This window comes from Anabrus simplex, chromosome 1 (genome assembly GCF_040414725.1).
Source record: "Anabrus simplex isolate iqAnaSimp1 chromosome 1, ASM4041472v1, whole genome shotgun sequence".
Classification (NCBI taxonomy): Eukaryota; Metazoa; Arthropoda; class Insecta; order Orthoptera; family Tettigoniidae; genus Anabrus; species Anabrus simplex.
Genome location: NC_090265.1, coordinates 890,177,536 through 890,196,305, shown reverse-complemented (window position 1 = coordinate 890,196,305; position 18,770 = coordinate 890,177,536). Strand labels below are relative to the sequence as shown.

The 18,770-nt window shown below is 40.0% G+C and overlaps 2 protein-coding genes across 2 annotated transcripts in view; both read right to left on the bottom strand.

Moving 5' to 3' along the window:
* The window catches only part of tow (target of wingless), a 173,734-nt gene extending 170,572 nt beyond the window's left edge, over positions 1 to 3,162 (bottom strand). The window contains exon 1 of the mRNA XM_067136569.2: positions 2,443 to 3,162. Within this exon, the coding sequence (XP_066992670.1) occupies positions 2,443 to 2,518 (76 nt within the window). The 5' untranslated portion in view covers positions 2,519 to 3,162. The remainder of the gene's footprint in view (positions 1 to 2,442) is intronic.
* A 7,685-nt stretch (positions 3,163 to 10,847) lies between these two features.
* LOC136857704 (glycine dehydrogenase (decarboxylating), mitochondrial) overlaps positions 10,848 to 18,770 on the bottom strand; it is a 110,064-nt gene continuing 102,141 nt past the window's right edge. Inside the window, exons 18-19 of the mRNA XM_067136568.2 lie at positions 18,125 to 18,270; positions 10,848 to 14,394 (exon numbers count right to left, since the gene is read on the bottom strand). Coding sequence (XP_066992669.1) covers positions 14,284 to 14,394; positions 18,125 to 18,270 — 257 coding nt within the window. The 3' untranslated portion in view covers positions 10,848 to 14,283. The remainder of the gene's footprint in view (positions 14,395 to 18,124; positions 18,271 to 18,770) is intronic.

Genomic DNA, 18,770 nt, shown 5'->3' with positions numbered 1-18,770 from the left:
CTTGGGTGTAATACACTGTAGTTAAATATTTACTATATCCGCGGATAACAAATCGCCGATGCGGATAACTATCTGCGGATGCGGATACTATCTTGTATATCCGCGCAGGGCTCTACCCATGATCACGGCTCGATTCCAACCAACAAAAGAGAACAGTAAACTTAAAAGATTGCATTTCATTTTAGCACATCTACGGTACCTATAAAAATAAAACTATAATACTCCCATAACAGCAGCCCTGCAGTGTCATCCTACAAGGGTGTAGATGTAAACGGGAGTGAAATATCAGCACTCTGGTATCTACATAATTCAGAAGTATGAGGCAAGGAAGTATATACGATGAGGAACGCATGTTTAATAGTCAGCAGTGGCGATCTGACGGACCGAAGCCTAGCACATCTATACCCCGCGGTACCCGCACCTATCTACCACACAGCAGCAGGCGTGCCAGGGAGCCGAGGGGAGAGGGACACAGAGCCTGGACTGCGAGATCATTCTCCGCTGCCTTGCTCTCGGAAATACGTGCGACGTTTTTTCTCATTGTAAATGGAATATTGTGTCAGATGCGTACATTATAACGTGCTTTAGGTTCCTATCGTTCTTATTTGAAATTTGGGCTTCACCGATAGCCTTGGCAGCCCTCATTATACGCCACTGCGGAAGGGTAAGAAATGAGCACAATGTGCAGAGTCATTCAGTTTCACGTAACTTTCTTAATGGCAACTTCCTTTCGGCACAGCTTAGTGCATGCTGCAAGATAATGTGGTGCCATTTGCATAATCCGTTGGAGCGTGAAATTTCACGCAAATGCATGATACTGCCCGGCCGGCTACACGCTGTGCGAGACTTCCTCGGAGTAGTTGACTTACAAATTACGGACTGGCCGACCGACCCACTACTTCGACTTTCTGTAACTCCCACTGAGCACGTGTGGGACACGTTAGCTCGAAGGTTTCTAATAATATCGTCCCCCTACAATACTCAAGTTCTATGGAAGAGTGTGATGTGAACTAATATGAAATATCGTAACTCAACAGTAACATTTTCAGGTAGTTAGGAGAGATGGTTTTTCTTCGCATTCTTTGCTTTTTCTCTCCACGACTTCATTTTTGTATATTTTGCGAACTTCATTCTCCAAGGTAAGTTGTACGGTACTTCGCGTACTATGTATGTATCTCTGCCCCCTAGTCTGTTTTTCATAGTCCTAAAATAATATCGATATTGTAGTGGCCTTCGATTCAGCCCCGCGTTCGATTCGAGTTTGGTTAATTCCTCTAGCTCGGGAATTGGGTGCTTGTGTTCGTCTCACAGGAACACGGCATAGTGAACAGGAACTGTTACTGAGGAAAGGCCAGGAAGAATAATTGTAGTTCATTATTATTCCAGCAATGCCTAACCACTTGAAAGGACAAGCATAAGATTTTAATATACAGATCATCCAGAATATGGGCCAATATTACTGAAGATGACAGTTTAACGATGAAATATATTTTCGTCTGAAATATAAAAATGCATTATTTTGAAGAAGTTTAGCGATTCAATTAAAATGTTTAGAATCCTGGATTAAAACATCCACTGTATTAACTGAAACAGGGCAGCATTTTCGGCCTTCCAGTAAACTTCTTGCAAGTCCCGTTTGAGCATAACGTACCGTACCGATCATCAAACAGAATAAGGCCTACACTATACTTGAAAAAAATTCATTCAGTACCTACCTCTTGGGGTCATTATCAGCTATATTCACTACGCACCTGATGAAGTTACCTAATTAACGTAACAGTATTACGAGAACGCCATTCACAAGGACCGTGACGGAACTTGGCAAAACAGAAGTGCGTCAAAACGAACGAGGAAGCGATTGTTATTTCATGGGGCGGAACTACTATAGATTCATCCTCGGTCCCGAGGTGTCATGAAATGCGTACCTACAGTACATATACGGTACAGCATTGAGTGGCACTGCCTTTGTCGATTAATGGTGTTTAAAGCAAAAATCCTCACTAGGGCCTAGGGCTACAGAATTTTAGGCAGTCTGAAACGTGTCTCTACAGCTCTCTTGAGACTGTGCGCTTCGGTGTATGTTCTAAGCGAACTCTACGGGATATATTTCTCAAAACGAATAGCTGAAAAAGAGAGGAAAGTAACAGCGCAAAGTTAGGAAAATTATCAACAAAATAAGCTCCCCTGTTAGCAGAATGCGAACAAGTGGATTGTTAGTACAACACATTCAACCAAACATGACTTCCTAATTCAACAGAACTGCCTGCTTTTTCACTGAATTTACTCTAAAACATGTTTACAGTATAGGTTGTTGCAAATTAAAAGTCAATATATGCTACATCCAGTAACCATTAAAAATATGTATCAATAATTCTTTATAGATTACCGTACCGGTATATGTAAACACTCAAATTCTTCATTAGCTGTGTAAATATAACTCACCAGATCTCTTGTTGCTCCTTTTATTTTTGGATTTCCTTGGATAAATATTCCCAATCTTACTCTGACCACAGCCCATCACGGCGAGAAATTAAAGTCTTTAATTATTGTTCTTCGAACATCTCTCAACATTGTTTTTACTACTCACATGTGCACACCTTTAACTACATTTCGCCGTCAAAGCAGGTGCATGCATCTATTTTTAAAAATAACGTATTCACTCATAATTAAGATATCCTCAAAATTGCATACATATAATAAAACCATAGCTTTGGTATTAACCACTACTTGCGATCTCAATCATTGATTACAGCATCGTGTTCTAGTTGACAGGTACAGATAAGTCTTAAGTCTCACAACACCAGTACTGACTGTGTCACGAAATATTATTTCCGCTTGGCTACTGAAGTATGTCCAGGTTGATAACCATTCACGTAAGATATTTCTCTCTGAATAATAAGTGTACCGGTATCAAAGTAGTTGACATATGAAGTCTATGCAATGACAAGTTAATGTGGTCGCATTTTTTCAAGATAACAGTCATCACTGTACATCAGATATTTGCAACAAGCGGCAGTATTTCATATGACAAATGAACCGTTGCAAAGGACCGCACACATAAGTTTTTAAAACGCACGTACACACGCATCGTTTCTCTTCTAAACGTTAACCCGGCAGCACGAAAGCTAGACAGCACTGAGCGGCAGGCACCTGGCCAGCAACTACAGGGCTCCTTCATGCTCAGCTGAGCTACGGTTACAGTCCTGCCACTCACACGCGTTTAAAAACTATACCAACCAAATGCGTTTGTATTATTGTAGAACAGTAGAACAGTAAATTAAATTACTATATATACAGAAGTGAGTTCCAGAGAAAGCTAGGGTGTTCTGTGGCTAGGACTGTGAGAATCCAAACACGTCGAGGCTGCAATAATAATAATAATAATAATAATAATAATAATAATAATAATAATAATAATAATAATAATAATAATAATAATAATAATAAATCCCCAACCCTTGTCCCGTTTCTCCACAGGATCGGGTATGAAGTAAGATGAATCATCGTAGCGAGTTTTACGATCGGATGCCCTTCCTGACGCCAATCTCATTAGAGGAATTAACGAGATGAAATGAATGATATAGGAAGGGAGAGGGTGAAACCCGGTGGCGGAACATAGCCTGCACCAGTCAAATAGCACCAAAGGAGCTGCTCGAAGCTTTACGTCCCCACCCGACAAACGAATCACCATCACCAATGTCATATGCCCTCGCACCATATGAGCTCTGTGGGGAGGTTTGCATGCAATCTAGAGATTAGAAGTTGTATACCACCACCTCCCATACACTGCTGGCCAATTTTGTGATGGTGATTTTTTTTTGACTACCGGTAACGGACTCAAACTGGCTAAACACAGTGTCAGACTATTTATAGACTTCATGCTTTAACAATCATGAACCACAAGCTGGGCTTAATAAAAATAATAATAATAATAATAATAATAATAATAATAATAATAATAATAATAATAATAATAATAATAATAATAATAATAATAATACCCAGATGCATTTCAATCATTGATCAATGATCTGCATTTAGGGCTGTGGCCCAAGTGGCAATGTATTTTCAAAGGACTCAGAAATTTATCGAACATTTCCTTTGAAAAATTGTTCCAATCCCTCATTCCTTGTCTTATAAATTAATATTTGCCCGATTTGCCCTTTTGAATTCAAACTGTATTTTCATCTTTCCTACTTTTAAAAGCTCCACTCAAGCTTATTAGTCTACTTATGCCAACTCTCCACTGACAACTCAGAACATACCACTTACGCTAAAGATGTTGATTCCCATAGGGAACCTGAAATATTTGTTCCGAATGAGTAAATGCATAATGACAATATAACAAAAATGGCTTTCACGGCCGCAGATCTTACGATCACAGGAATAGAACCAGCTTTTGGGTGGTTAGGCCGTGTGTGTTTGCAGAGTTTCGCCCAGACGTGCCATTCGGGCTCATCAGTTGGATTGGCATGCCCCTCCAAGACTCTGCTTAGCAGTGGCAGACCAACCACGTGGTCCCGCCATGTTAGCAAATAGGGATTGCTAACCTGTTAATGGAAAAGTGAATTCTCCATTTTCAAAAATCTGTAACTAAAAGAAGTTACCATAAATGGTAATAAAATCAAAATAGTAACTCAATTTAAATATCTTGGAGAAGTAATAATACATAATGAAAAAATATCAATCCAAACAAGAAGAAATAGATTAGCTAAAGCACAAAAATTAACCTGGGATATCTACAAAAAGAAATGTTTATCAATAAATGCAAATATAAAACACTACAACACAGTTATAAAACTGGAAGCTACACATGTGGCAGAAAAACTTTTTCACCTGAATAAACAAAAGCTGGTTCTATTCCTGTGATCATAATACCAATATAGTTGGTCCTTTATTGGACATTATAAATTTTTCCAGCGGTTGCCAACGTTTCGCCCCAGTGTGCTAAGTTGGGGTCATCAGTTGGTATTACATACCACCTAGTCGAGCATCTCATCTCCTTATTCCCAAATCTTCCCAGCCCAAAGTCTGCAACATTTTCTTAACACGACTCCTTTGTCAGAAATCACCCAGAACAAATCGTGCTACTTTCCTTGGAATCTTTTCCAGTTTCGTATCAATTAGTCCTGGTATAGGTCTCATACACTGGAATCATATTCTAATTGGGGTCTTACCAGAGACTTATATATCCTCTCCTTTACATCCTTACTATAACCCCTAAATACCCTCATAACCATATGAAGAGATCTGTAACCCTTATTTGCAATCCCGTTTATATTATTATTTTTTTTAATTGTATTTTTTTCTACGGGCTTTACGTCGCACTGACACAAATAGGTCTTATGGCGACGATGGGATAGGAAAGGCCTAGGAGTTGGAAGGAAGCGGCCATGGCCTTAATTAAGATACAGCCCCAGCATTTGGCTGGTGTGAAAATGGGAAACCACGGAAAACCATCTTCAGGGCTGCGTTTATATTATTACCCCCAATGAAGACAATTCCTTATATTAACACTTAGGTACTTACAATGATCTTCATGATGTACTATCACCCAATCAACACAGTAATTAAGAATGAGAGAACATTTCCTCTTGGTGAAACTTACAATCTGACTTTTCATCCCATTCACCATCATACCATTGTCCGCTCTCCATCTCACAACATTGTCTAGGTCTTTTTGTAGTCAGGCTCATCAGTTGGATTGGCACGCCCCTCCAAGACTCTGCTTAGCAGTGGCAGACCAACCGCGTGGTCCCGCCATGTTAGCAAATAGGGATTGCTAACCTGCTAAAGGAGAAGTGCATTCTCCGTTTTCAAAAATCTCCCCAACTCGGCAACAACGGGGCATAATTTCTGTTTTTTCAAATGATATTTTGAGGCCAGTTTTATTTGCAATGTTTTGAAGTTCTGATATCTGGGTTTTCGCTTCTTGTATGTCCACTGCTATTAATGCTAAATCGTCGGCAAAACCCAGGCAATTTGTTTTGATTTTTCAGCCAATCTTTATTTTTTGGGGACATTTCCTAAACGATTCCCTCATTACCATTTCTAGAGCACAATTAAATAATAGTGGTGAGGGCCCATTTCCCTGCTGTAGTCCAGTTTTAATTTCAAATGACTCTGATGTTTCACCCCTAAACTTCACTTTTGATTTGGTGTTAATGAGAGTCAATTTTATCATGTTTATTAATTTGGGGTGTAGTCCAAGGTGTCTTAAAATTTTAAACAGAGATTCTCTATGGATGCAATCGTAAGCCTTCTTGAAATCTACAAATGTTTTCATCATATCTCTGTTTCTTCTCCTGTTATAGTCCATTATCAACTTAAGACTCATGATATGATCCGGACAGCTCCTCCAAGGTCTGAAACCTACTTGATATTCTCCTAGTTCTTTCTCAAGTTGTAAACTTATCCTATTAAGGATGATTATTGAAAATATTTTGTATGTAATGTCTAGGAGTGAGATTCCCCTATAGTTATGAGGGTCGGTTTTGTCTCCTTTTTTGTGCAGTGGGTGAATGAGGGTTGTTGCCCAGTGTTCTGGCAGTTCTTATTTAATCCAGATAGAGACAAGTTGTTGATGGAGGGCAACGTTTGCTGATCTTCCTGCATATTTCCAGATTTCTGCAAAGGTCTCATCTTCTACTGGCGCTTTGTCATTTTTTAATTTATTCAGTGCTTGGTAGTCTTCCTTTATTATGGCAGGATTGATGTTTTCTGGTGGTGTTTTTATTGGGGTGTTGGTGTCCAAATGAAGGAGTTCTGAAGGTTCCTCACAATTTAGAAGCTTGTTGAAATATTTAGCCAGAATTTCTGCATTTCTCATTATAAAAAAATGAAAGTACACTGATTCTACATTCCCACAGGGTTGACATGCAGTACTAAGGTTTATGTTTCACATTAATATTTAATATAATTATCCACTAATGATGTATTGTTAGATTCTTAAGGTACAAATTGACATGACATTTTTCTTATCCCACATAAGAGAAAGTAGACCTATTTTACATGGTATTTTACACTGATAAACTGGTCGGGTAAAATTTACCCAGTGCGTGCTCATACATTACAAAACTGAGTACATATCCTGATGGGTTAAAATATCCTGTTTGTGGACCTTAAGATGGTTATTAGGTGTAACAGTCCCATAGCCAACATCAGTTGAATCGTTGCTTACGAGATTTATACGCAATGGCTGAGACAACATGTCAACAAGTGAGTTAAGAGATAGTGAACCAGGAAGACAGAGAGCATGCTAAGCAGACCTCTCATCCTATCTACAGTACATGACCACACTGCAACAGTCACTCAGAAGGATGCTTACAAAAGTATTTGGACTATACTTTCTTGTGCTGAAGTCATGTACTCATGGTCACGACTCTCCAACTACACGAACGTGCGTGTTGAAGTATTACATTCATCAAATTCAACACAGTGTTACCATATATCATAACAGAAAATAATTTTTAAAATAGTCTTGAAACATTTCAATCAGCTTACATATATATGTCTCCTAGCGCACTGTCGTTGCATTTTCCTGCAAAGGAGGTTTGCAATGGTGACTCAACGGTCAATGACCGCCAGTGTCTTTGAGATGTGTAGTTTGAGCCGTATTTAGACATGGGCCTTATGGGCCCAGGACCAGGGTGGCAAATTTCTGGGGCTGCAAAAATGAAAAGTTCTAAGAGTTTGAAAACAGGTTTTCAGAATGCACGCACATTTGTAAAAGCGAAAGCTCCTGACATGAATAACGGAATTTTCATTCCTCTTATGTGAAAGCTGTCAGTAATAATATTATAAATACAAATGGCACTAGGAAAGTTTTGCAATATGAGTGAACGCTTTAGACTTTTTCAAAAAATTTTCACCACACTCAGTACACTTCTCCGTACGTTGAAACCAGTCACTGAACCAACTCTGCCACTTTTCTTCGGTTACATTTTCACACTCTTGATCCCATGCTGCCAGAAGCTCCTCGTCGGATGCAAAACGCCGCCCTTTCAGCTTCATCTTCACTTCTGGGAAGAGTGTGAAGTCACATGGGGCAAGATCAGGACTGTATGGAAGGTGATCAAGAACAGTCAACCCTAATCTGGCAAGAAAATCCATTGTTACATTAGCACGATGTGCTGGAGCATTGCCGTGATGCAAGAGCCAAGTGTTGAGCCGTGACCTTCGACGGAGCTGCTCGAGAGCCTGGATGACCTGAGGCAGACAAGTCTCATTGTACCACTTCGCAGTAACTGTCCTTTGTGTTTCTAGCACAACCCGAGTCAGGATACGTTTAGTGAAGAAAGCTGCAATCATCCTTTTCTTCACTAACCTTGACTTTCGCACAATCACAGGAGTACCCTCATCTTCAAACAGCCACACCTTGTTCTGGGATTTTGTTGGGACATTGTAATAATAAGCCAAGATTTGTCACCTGTAACGATGCTATTGACGTTATGCAAAGTCCCATTTTCAAACTGTTTTAGCATTTCTTGGCACCATTTTACTTGATGTGCCCTTTGTTCCTCTGAAAGTGAATGGGGCACCCAAAGGGAACAAACCTTTCTAACATAGAGATGGTCGTGTAGAACTGAATGAATAGCTGATGCAGGGATGTGTGGGGGTCTCTTCTACCTGCCGATATGTCAGCTGCCTCTCTTGTTGCAACATTTTCCTCACAGCTTCAATGTTTTCCTCAGTCACTGATTCAGACGGTCGCCCAGAACGAGGAGCATCTTCAACCCCAAAATTTCCCCTCTGGAACTCTTTGTACCAGCGGAAAATTGTTGTCCAATGCGGACAGTCTTTCCCCAGCACAGGAGTCATTTCCTCCAGGCACTGGTCAACAGTTAATCCACAAGCAAAATTATAGCAGATAATTGCGCAATATTCACCTTTAGAAAACACTGACATCTTAACTTGCTTTCACTCCCACTGCTTGGTAACAACTGGTGTGAAGGTCGCGCCTTGTTGTCTTCTAAACGGTTTTCACCCCTCTTTTCATCCCTCACCCTAAGAGGGGTGTCCGGCCAACCATTTTTGCGTATTGCAAAACTTTCTTAGTGCCCTTTGTACCACCACAATGTTGAAACAAAGCACCCTCGCTTCTGTGTACAGATATCAAGATGACTTCAGGCAACAACTTAGTCAAGCAGGTGGTGAATCAACTCCACTTAAAGACAACCGTGTGGTGTTGAGTGAATAAAGAAGGCCGCTAATTTCCCATAATACCAAGAAGTCCATGAAAGTGAAAGCCATTTTAATTCATTTTATGGGAGTGTTATCAGGTGTTTTTTTTTTGTTGCGTACACAACATGGATGGTCGAAAAAATTATGGTAAGTGGCGCAAATTATAGCACATTAGCAGAAGAGAAGACCAGGAGGGAAAGTAAATTGTTCCCTCAAACACCACAACTAGACTTTTTTCTCACATGATCCAAACTATTTACTCAAACAACTTCCTCTCATGCAATGATGAAAATGTAAATGATGGTACTGGCACAGAAAACTTTGATGAGTGTACACTCACTTTTAGATACGTTTCCTTTGGTCTGCTGTTGGAACTGTAAGTGAAAATTATGAATACAATATAGTACCAAGAGAAGGTATTTTTAAACCAAACGATGACCCTTATTTTTGGCTTATGAATAATGTTACTAGAGACTACTGTGCTAAAAGTGGAGTGAAACAGAATCAAGACAATTTCTGTAAGTCTGTGAGGATGTATCCAGACAATTAGCGATTTCTGACAAAAGTGCTGTTTGAAAGAAAACTTTTAAATGAAGATATCTGGTTTATCTTGCAGCCAATGATCTGTTTTATGCTCCTTGTACACCTTTTGTAAGGACATCCCAATTTGCAACAACTGACTTCGATGATTGGAAGCACAGAAAACAGCGGTTAACAGAACATGAAAATTTTCGCTGTCAATGTGTTAATATTTAAAGAATGGGGTAGTGAATTGTGCAGAGTTGACAGTTGTCTGCTCTCTGAGTTGTATTATTATTATTATTATTATTATTATTATTATTATTATTATTATTATTATTATTATTATTATTATTATTATTATTATTTTACTTTGGCAGCATTCTTTCATTCATTATATCAAAATAATAGTAATTGCAACTTTGTCCTACCAAGTTTAAGAAAGCGGGGCAGCACCTAATTATTTGGGCCCAGAGGCGCTGTCGTAATGTAACAGTAATAAAATAAATTTGCGACTATACCCTCTAGAGCATAAATATATTCCATGTTGACTATAGGGATATAAATACAATGTATAAACTGCTCTAAAAATGATAATAATATCAACGTAAATATAGTTCATGCAATTAGCTTCAATTCAATCCCCCCCCCCCCCACAAAAAAAAACCATTAATGACCAAGAAAAGAGTCCCCCCTGGATGTAGCATACCAACTGATGAGCCTTCTGCCACACTGGGGCACAAAGCTGGTAATTTCATGACTGAAAGGGGCTAAGCTTGAATACTTCAATAATGGAACTTTCACGTTGCACTGACACAGATAGGTCTTACGGCCTTAAATAAATTGTCCAATATAGTAACAGTACTCTTTTGAAAACCACTGCATTATGTTTATTTTAAACATGAACAATATGACTAATCAACCTCAGAAAACCCTATAGAAGTTATCACCATGGGAAGTTGATTCATCCAAGCTGAGTCATCCTGTGGTGTAAGTGTCCTCTTTTCCTACTGCTGAGATGTGGTCACATAACACATATGTTAACCAATAACATAATTTTTGAAAGAAGAAAGAGAGATAAGGATAATAGTAAGGAAGGGCTACACTATAGCCAGAGGTTTGAAAATATGATATACCGGTACAACAATAATTAATGTTTGTCTTATTCATTTCAGCTTACACAAAGTAAAATAATAAAATCTCCTCAGAACAACCACTGCATCAGTCACCAAACAAAATTCTCTCTGAATAGAACTTGAAATATCTGCACCAAAAACATTCTATAAAATTGTTACAATTCATTAGATTTGACAAAACAAATATGAGAATATTCTTTACACTCAAGTAGTACGTGAGTTTACCCCTAGGATTCAACAGACTGCAAAATAAGTATGAGGCAGGAAGTTTAAAATATTAAATATTTCATTACCTTAGTTCCTGCTTCCTCTGTGAAAACATTCACTATATTGCAATGCACATAAATTACATAATGATTATACAATTCAGAATTTCCAGTCTTTAATTTTGACTCATTCTCCTGTTCAGTAATAACAGAACAATGGTTTTCATTAATGCTTTCACGGCCCGTACTTAAAAACATGATACTGTATAGGCTTTTGGGTTTATGCTGTGCCAAGAAAATAAGATGAAATTCTTAACGTTTCGCAGGGAACTGTGCTCTGCGTCCTCAGAAGAAATCTTGACTGTTCATGAGAAAGGCTTCTTAAATAATGACATTTTAAATTGGACGTTGTAATAGAAGTGGAAAATGGTATGTTCATTTGTCACCAGATGGCCCCCAGGACGTGGCAACGCTAGCATTCAAAGCGGAAGCTGGCCGAATCATCACAATCAATCTAAGTGGTTCACATAACGTGTTTGCGTAACACATCACATTGGCAGGCGTATGGCATAGACACAAGCCTGGAATGAAACATCTGGCGACGAGGAACGTACGAATCTGGAAAACACCAAGACGAAATGACAATAGTGAAGGGACATGGAAGGGAACTACCTACGTAAATTCTTAATGGCTGGCAACCAGGTAATTGATAGCCGGTGTCCCTGTTGAAATTGTTAGGATTTCTACGTATTTCCACAGCTTCCCGCATAATCCTGGACCTGTAGTGTCTAGTGTGGGTAAGAGCTCGAGCATCTTGGAACATGACATCATGACCCGACGGTAGAGCGTGCTCAGCTATGGCCGATTTGTCTTGTTGGTCGAGACGAATATTATGTTCATGTTCTTTGATACGGGTACCAATGGACCGGCATGTTTGGCCGATGTATAGTCTACCGTACCATAAGTACAGGGAATTTCGTATACCCCAGGATGTAAAAGTGGGAAAAATTTGTCCTTGGTTTTACTCAGATTGTGAACAATTTTAGTGGCGGTGCCAAACACGGTTTTTACATTGTGTTTGCGGAGGACCTTGGCAATTCGATCTGTGGTGTTGTGAATGTAAGGCAAATAGGCAGATCCCTTCACTTCTTCCTTCTGTGAGCTTTGCTTGGTCGTTTATCTGGGATGTAGGGCTCTATGAATCTGCAAATCGCTGTAACTATTACCCTTGAACGCAACTTTGAGCGTGTCCATCTCCACCTGGATATGTGATGGCTCACAAATTCGTCTCGCCCTCTTGGCGAGTGTCGTGAGAATGCCTTGTTTTTGTGCTGGATGGTGGTGAGAATCTGCATGAAGATAGTGATTTGTGTGGGTAGGCTTACGATAGACAGTATGTCCTAGGGAGCCATCCGGTTTTCTTTCTTACTATAACAGCCAAGAAAGGAAGGCATCCGTCCGACTCCATCTCCATAGTGAATTTTATTGATGGATGTTGCTGATTTAGGTGGTTTAGGAATAGATGAAGTTTCTCAGGACCTTCTGTCCAGATCACAAATGCATCATCAACATACCTCCACCATATCATAGGCTTGACGGGTGCCGAAGCAATAGCCTCCTCCTCAAAATGCTCCATAAAGAAATTAGCCACTACGGGCGAAAGTGGACTTCCCATAGCCACTCCGTCCATCTGTTTGTAAAAATTCCCACCCCACAAGAAATAGCTGGACGTCATGCAGTGGTAAAATAGCTTGGTAATGTCCTCAGGAAACAGGTGTTCAATGAGAGACATGACCGAGTCAATCGGCACTTTAGTGAACAAGGACTCCACATCAAAACTCACCAAAAGTGCATTAGGTTGAAGGGTTATGGTTTGACAGCTTGTTGACGAAATACCAAGAGTCCTTGACGTATGACTCAGTACATCCTATGTGTGGCTGAAGCAATTTGCTTAGGTATTTAGCCAGAGCATACGTAGGAAAACCTATCGCACTAACAATATGTCTGAGGGGAACATCTTTTTTATGGATCTTAGGCAGTCCATATAATCTAGGTGGCACTGCATCCCCCGGGGACAGATGTTTAGCCTCCTCTTTTAGAACTGAAGATTGCCTTAAGAGCTTCACGGTGCCGTTGGATACACGAGTCGTGGGGTCACATGAGCTCAGTCTGTAAACAGGTTCTGACAATATAGCCGAGATCTTATTCTTATACTCGTCAGTGACCATAACCACTGTCGCATTACCCTTATCAGCTGAGAGAATGGTCAGTTCAGAATCATCTCTAAGTTCCTTCAGAGCTCTCCTTTCACCTCTTGTTAAATTGGGTGCGGGTACAACAGCGGACCTTATGAGTCTCACACATTTCTGTCTTAACTCCTCAGCTTCATCCGTAGGTAGTTTGTGGATGGCTGCCTCAACCGAAGTTATTAACTCCTCAGTGGGAATTTTAGAGGGAGGGACAGCAAAATTAAGACCCCTAGCTAGAGCTGCCGTTTGGTTCTCGTCCAAGGATTTCTTGGAAAGATTGATGACAGTTTTACTAGCATCCAGGTTCGTGCGAGGGACCGCCTGTTTCTGAGATAGACGGAGGAACTTTGATTTCTGTCCGAATGACACCTGGTTGAATTTTCGTTCAGCATCTATAGCAGTAATGCGATCGAGAGTCACCCACAATTCCCGCGAGAGGGTGTTGCTTAACAGCAGGTGTAAACGAAACAACTCTTGGAAGACTGAATCCAGTTCCCTACGAATGTTATGCACTCTCTCGATCACAAGAGCCTTGCTAGCACGAGATTTCTTCTGAGGACGCAGAGCACAGTTCCCTGCAAAACGTTAAGAATTTCACCTTATTTTTTTGACACGGCATAAGCCCAAAAGCCTATACAGTATCGGAACAATGGTTGTTTACTTACATGTGATGGTGATTTCCAACAAATCAAAGAAACAAATGGATTGAACTCATTCATCAATAAATGAATAAAACTTTCAAAGAGTATCAGCCAGAAAGAAGATCTGTTGTATAATTTATTAAATAATTACATTCAAGAAAATAAAGAATGAAAAACTTTTTGCTTGTATATGGCAGCTGTTTCAGTCATTTAAAAATGCATTAATTCTGTAATCATCACAATCTGCTGCTCTTGACTAGAACAGATTGTTATGCTTCTTTGTAACACTTCTGCACTGACAATCTTGTCATATAACTTAGAGAACTTCTCCTTCAGCGGTATTTCTAAATCAGTATGGTGGCAATATTGGTGGGCATGTGCAAACCAGGTGCTTGTCGCCATAGATATCATCAATTCTTCCAACACTGGGCCATATTTTACTATCTGGCTGCACAAATGGCTGTAAAATTTAAAAAAATACATAAAAATCATTTAAATGCCAACCAGAACGGAAGAAAATTTTAAACAAAATATATTTGAAAATACGTGATTCTTTGGACTGTAGGTCACTATTACTAAATTCATCTAGAAGATTTTGATGGGTGTAGTTCTCTCTGATAGCCATATCCATTGACCAAAGAACTGTTCAGGTTCATGCAGGAGAAGGGCTACATAAGCTTCCTTGGGCTAAGTTAGACCAAGCGAAATGGAAGCGACAAAGGCTACCGATGGAAAGATAGACTATTTTACAGCAGAGGTCTAGAAGCCAAAAATGGGATGGGTTTGATTTAATTCAAAATGACAGTACATACATGGATTGCCCTTGTCCTCCTTTGTTTTCATGTTTGTCCTCATTTCCTCCTTCTATCTCTCCCTCTTCCCACTTTGACCTGACCATTGGGTTCCTTTTCTCCTTGTCTGTTTGTCCTGCGTTCCTAGGTATTCATCTTTAACTCTTCCCACACTGCCCTGTCATTCTGTTTATTCTATTTTGTGTTTCTTTCATTGTTCCTATTTTTCTACATATGGCTTATTGCCACTTGTTTGTTCCTTTCCATTAATTATATTGACTGGTTGGGTTCCTTTTCTCCTTTTGTGTTTGCTCTGTGTTCCTAGTCCTTTACGGCTTCCCTTTCCCAGGCTTTCTTCTTACCCTACACTTCCCACATTGAGAATAAATATCTGTCAAGATGGCCTGTTGAAATTGGCCCTTCTGATGAAGCTGGGAAGCAGAAATGTGCTTGTTGGGAGCTGAGAAGAAATGGATGTAGAAGAACTGGTATTGATGAGGAGAGAACAACTCTACTTGTAGATTGCAGTATATTGGGTGCGATGTAGCTCCCTAGTTTTATATCTCCGTAAGATTTTTTTTCTTAATGAATATTTTCACACAGAACAAGTTGTGGTTAGTTCTCAGAACCGTAAGAATGTGTGTATCACACTAAAATTCCACATATGTTCCTGCGTTGTCTACCAAATGATATAAACGTATAGGAATGTCATCAATTAACTTCTGCAGGAAATTATAAGGTACATTTCTGAGGACAACTCTGATTCTCTCCTCTAATCCATCCAGAGTGCATGGCTTTGTTTGGTACACTTCTTCTCTGGCCCAACCCCACAAAAAAAAGTCACATTTTTCAGCAAGATGGAGCACCACCTCATTTTGCCTTATTTGTTCATGACTGACTGGATTAACACATTCCAGGACGTTGGCAAGGGTGGTGAGGACTATATGAATGGCCTGCTAGAAGTCCTGACGTCACCCCTTGTGACTTCTTTATGTGGGGTTGGGCCAAAGAAGAAGTTAGCGAACAAAGACATGCACTCTGGATGAATTAGAGGAGAGAATCAGAGTTGTCCTCAGAAATGTACCTTATAATTTCCTGCAGAAGTCAATTGATGACATTCCTATATGTTTACATCATTTGGTCAGTAACTCAGGAACATATGTGGAATTTTAGTGTGGTACATACATTCTCATGGTCCTGAGAACTGACCACAACTTGTTCCGTGTGAAAATATTCATTAACAAAAAACTTATGGACATTTAAAACTAGGGAGCTATATCGTACCCATCCTGTATAAAGATATGGAGATTATCCTCGTCCTTTAGTTTTCTTTCTTCTTCTTCTTCTTCTCTCTCTGAACTGTCTTTACAAGTCATATATAGAGAGGAGCATTAAAAGGACCCTATAAAAGGACAAATACAACAACATGTCAATGTGGGAAGAGGGAGCAATAGAAAGAGAAGAGAAGAACAAACATGGAAATAAAACAGTACGAGGACAATCTCCACATCTTCATACACTGTTGTTCTCAAATAGGCAGGCTCTGCTCCTTCACATCCATCTTTTCTCAGTCCCCAATGAGCTAATTTCTTCCTTCCAACCTCGAAGAGAGGGCTTTTACACTCATTTTCTTGGTGCAGGAAGCGTAGGATAAGAAGAAAGCCAGATAAATAGAGAAAAAGGAAAGAAACACAAATAAAGACAAATACAGATCATAAAAGATTAAGAACACAGGACAACCAGAAAAGGATAAAAGGATCTCACCGGGATAATGTAAGTATAGAAAGAAAACAACTAAGTGTCAAATCAAGTCATATATAGAGTTAGGAACACATACACTGTGGGGGGGAAAAAAAATTGGTACACCTGTAAAGACGACATCAATTTTGATCCAATAATGGCAGATGCCACCTTGGGGATAGTAGATGTACCAATAATGGTTTCAACGTCGTCCGCCAAAAGATAGCGTAATGACATAGCTGCCAGGGTGTCATCCACGTGTACTCTTTAATAGGGAATGTTTACAGCCAGAAGGCTCAGTGTGATGTAACCATGTGGAGCAAACAGGAGCCATGCCACAGAGACGCACTCGTGCTTCCTACAGCTAACTGAGCGAGTTTGACAGGGGTCAAATTGTGGCCTTCTGACTGGTGGGATGGTCCTTTCAGGGAATTGCCACACAAGTTGGACGTGCTGTGTCAGTTGTGCAACGATACTGGTTGCAATGGTCCCGTGAACATTCTCACACCTGTAGACGAAGTTCTGGATGTCCACGCAGCACAGACGTCTGCCAAGGTCGTCATAATGTAAGGGCAGCAGTGGCAGATCGTATGGCTACCACAGAACAGATAAGAGGGTTTGTGAGCCCAGAAGTGTCAACATTAAATGTTGCCAACCAGTTACTAGCACTGGAACTATGGGCACGCACGTCTCCAGCCTGTCTTCCACTCACGCCACAGCGTCGACATGCATGGCTCGACTGGTACCGTCAGAGAATCGCTTGGTAGATGGAATGGCAGGCCATGGTCTTCAGCGATGAAAGCAGATTCTGCCTGCTCGCAACTGATGGTCGTTTGCACATACAACGTAGACCTGATGAGCGCTGTCTCGTAGAGTGCATTCGCCCAAGATACACTGGCCTGGGGTGCGATAAGCTACAACTCTTGGTCACCTTTGGTGTTTGTGGAGGGAACGCTGACCAGCACTCGGTACGTGCAGAATGTTGTATGGCCCGTTCTTTTGCCATTCTTGCAACAGGAAGGTGATGTATTGTTCCAACTGGATAATGCTCACCCACATAATGCGCATGAAACTCAACGTGTTCTGCAAGACGTGCAGCAACTTTCCTGGCCAGTACGATCTCCGGACTTGTCTCCCATCGAGCATGTGTGAGATATGATAAGGCGATAACTGACATGTGTGACTCATCAACCCACAACTCTTGCAGAAATACGTGAACAAGCCGAACAGGTGTGCAATATTGTATCCCAAGACAGTATTCACCATCTGTATGATTGAATGGATGCCAGAATCAGTGCCTGCATTGCCGCCTGTAGAGGACACACCACGTACTAATATGGGTGTTTTGGCATGGATCGACACCTGGTACCTAATTACCGCTTGAGCTATTGATCTGTAAATGTAATCATTTCAAGTACTCCATATGCACTATTTCAACAATAAATCTTGAGTGAATTGGAAAACTCTAAGAGGGTGTTCTAACTTTTTTTCCCAGCAGTTTAATAGAACGAACACGGCAACAAGTCAGTGTGGGAAGAAGGAGCAACAGAAAGAGCAGACAAAAAACAGAACGCCGATCCTCGTGATGAAGGTGAGAAGGAGAATTTATAACTTTGTTACTTCTAAGTTAGATAAAGGTAAGAGAGAGATTTTACTCACAACTGGAAAAGCAGCCTGTTCCCTGGTGTAGGGCCTATTCCAGTCACTGCTGATCACATCCATCTGTGTGTGAGGTGCCATTTTCAGTGGATTTGTCCTCAAGTCCATTCGTCCCTCCTCAATATCTGTAATTTCTTGTCTGATAGCTGTGAAAAAAATCATGACAATATATAAAATCTGTGGTAGTACAATGGTCTAGGAGGCTGAAGTATGTTACTAGTTTAGTTTTTGAGTTTATGATCCAAGAATTTATGCTAGACATGATAATCTTTTGAGATTTTGCCATATCAAAGAAAACAAAGAGAATTCTTTGTTTTGCAGAGACTTTGCTCCATGTCTGTCCATGATGAAGACTCCTAGGTAGGCAAAATTTTCTGTAAAGAAATCACAAAAACTCATCCACCTATTCAATACAATATAAACATGACACTCACAATCAGTACATGTTTTGACCCTTCTTCATCAGCTGAATAATTTAAACAAAGTTAATAGCTAAAACAAACATGTTAAAAATAAACAGAATTAATAATTAATACCAATAAATATTAGTCAATATATCTGAACACATTAGGATCCTAAAATGACATACGAGTAATTTAACTATATTTTATAAAATGAGACATTAACATTTTTATAAAAATTGAGG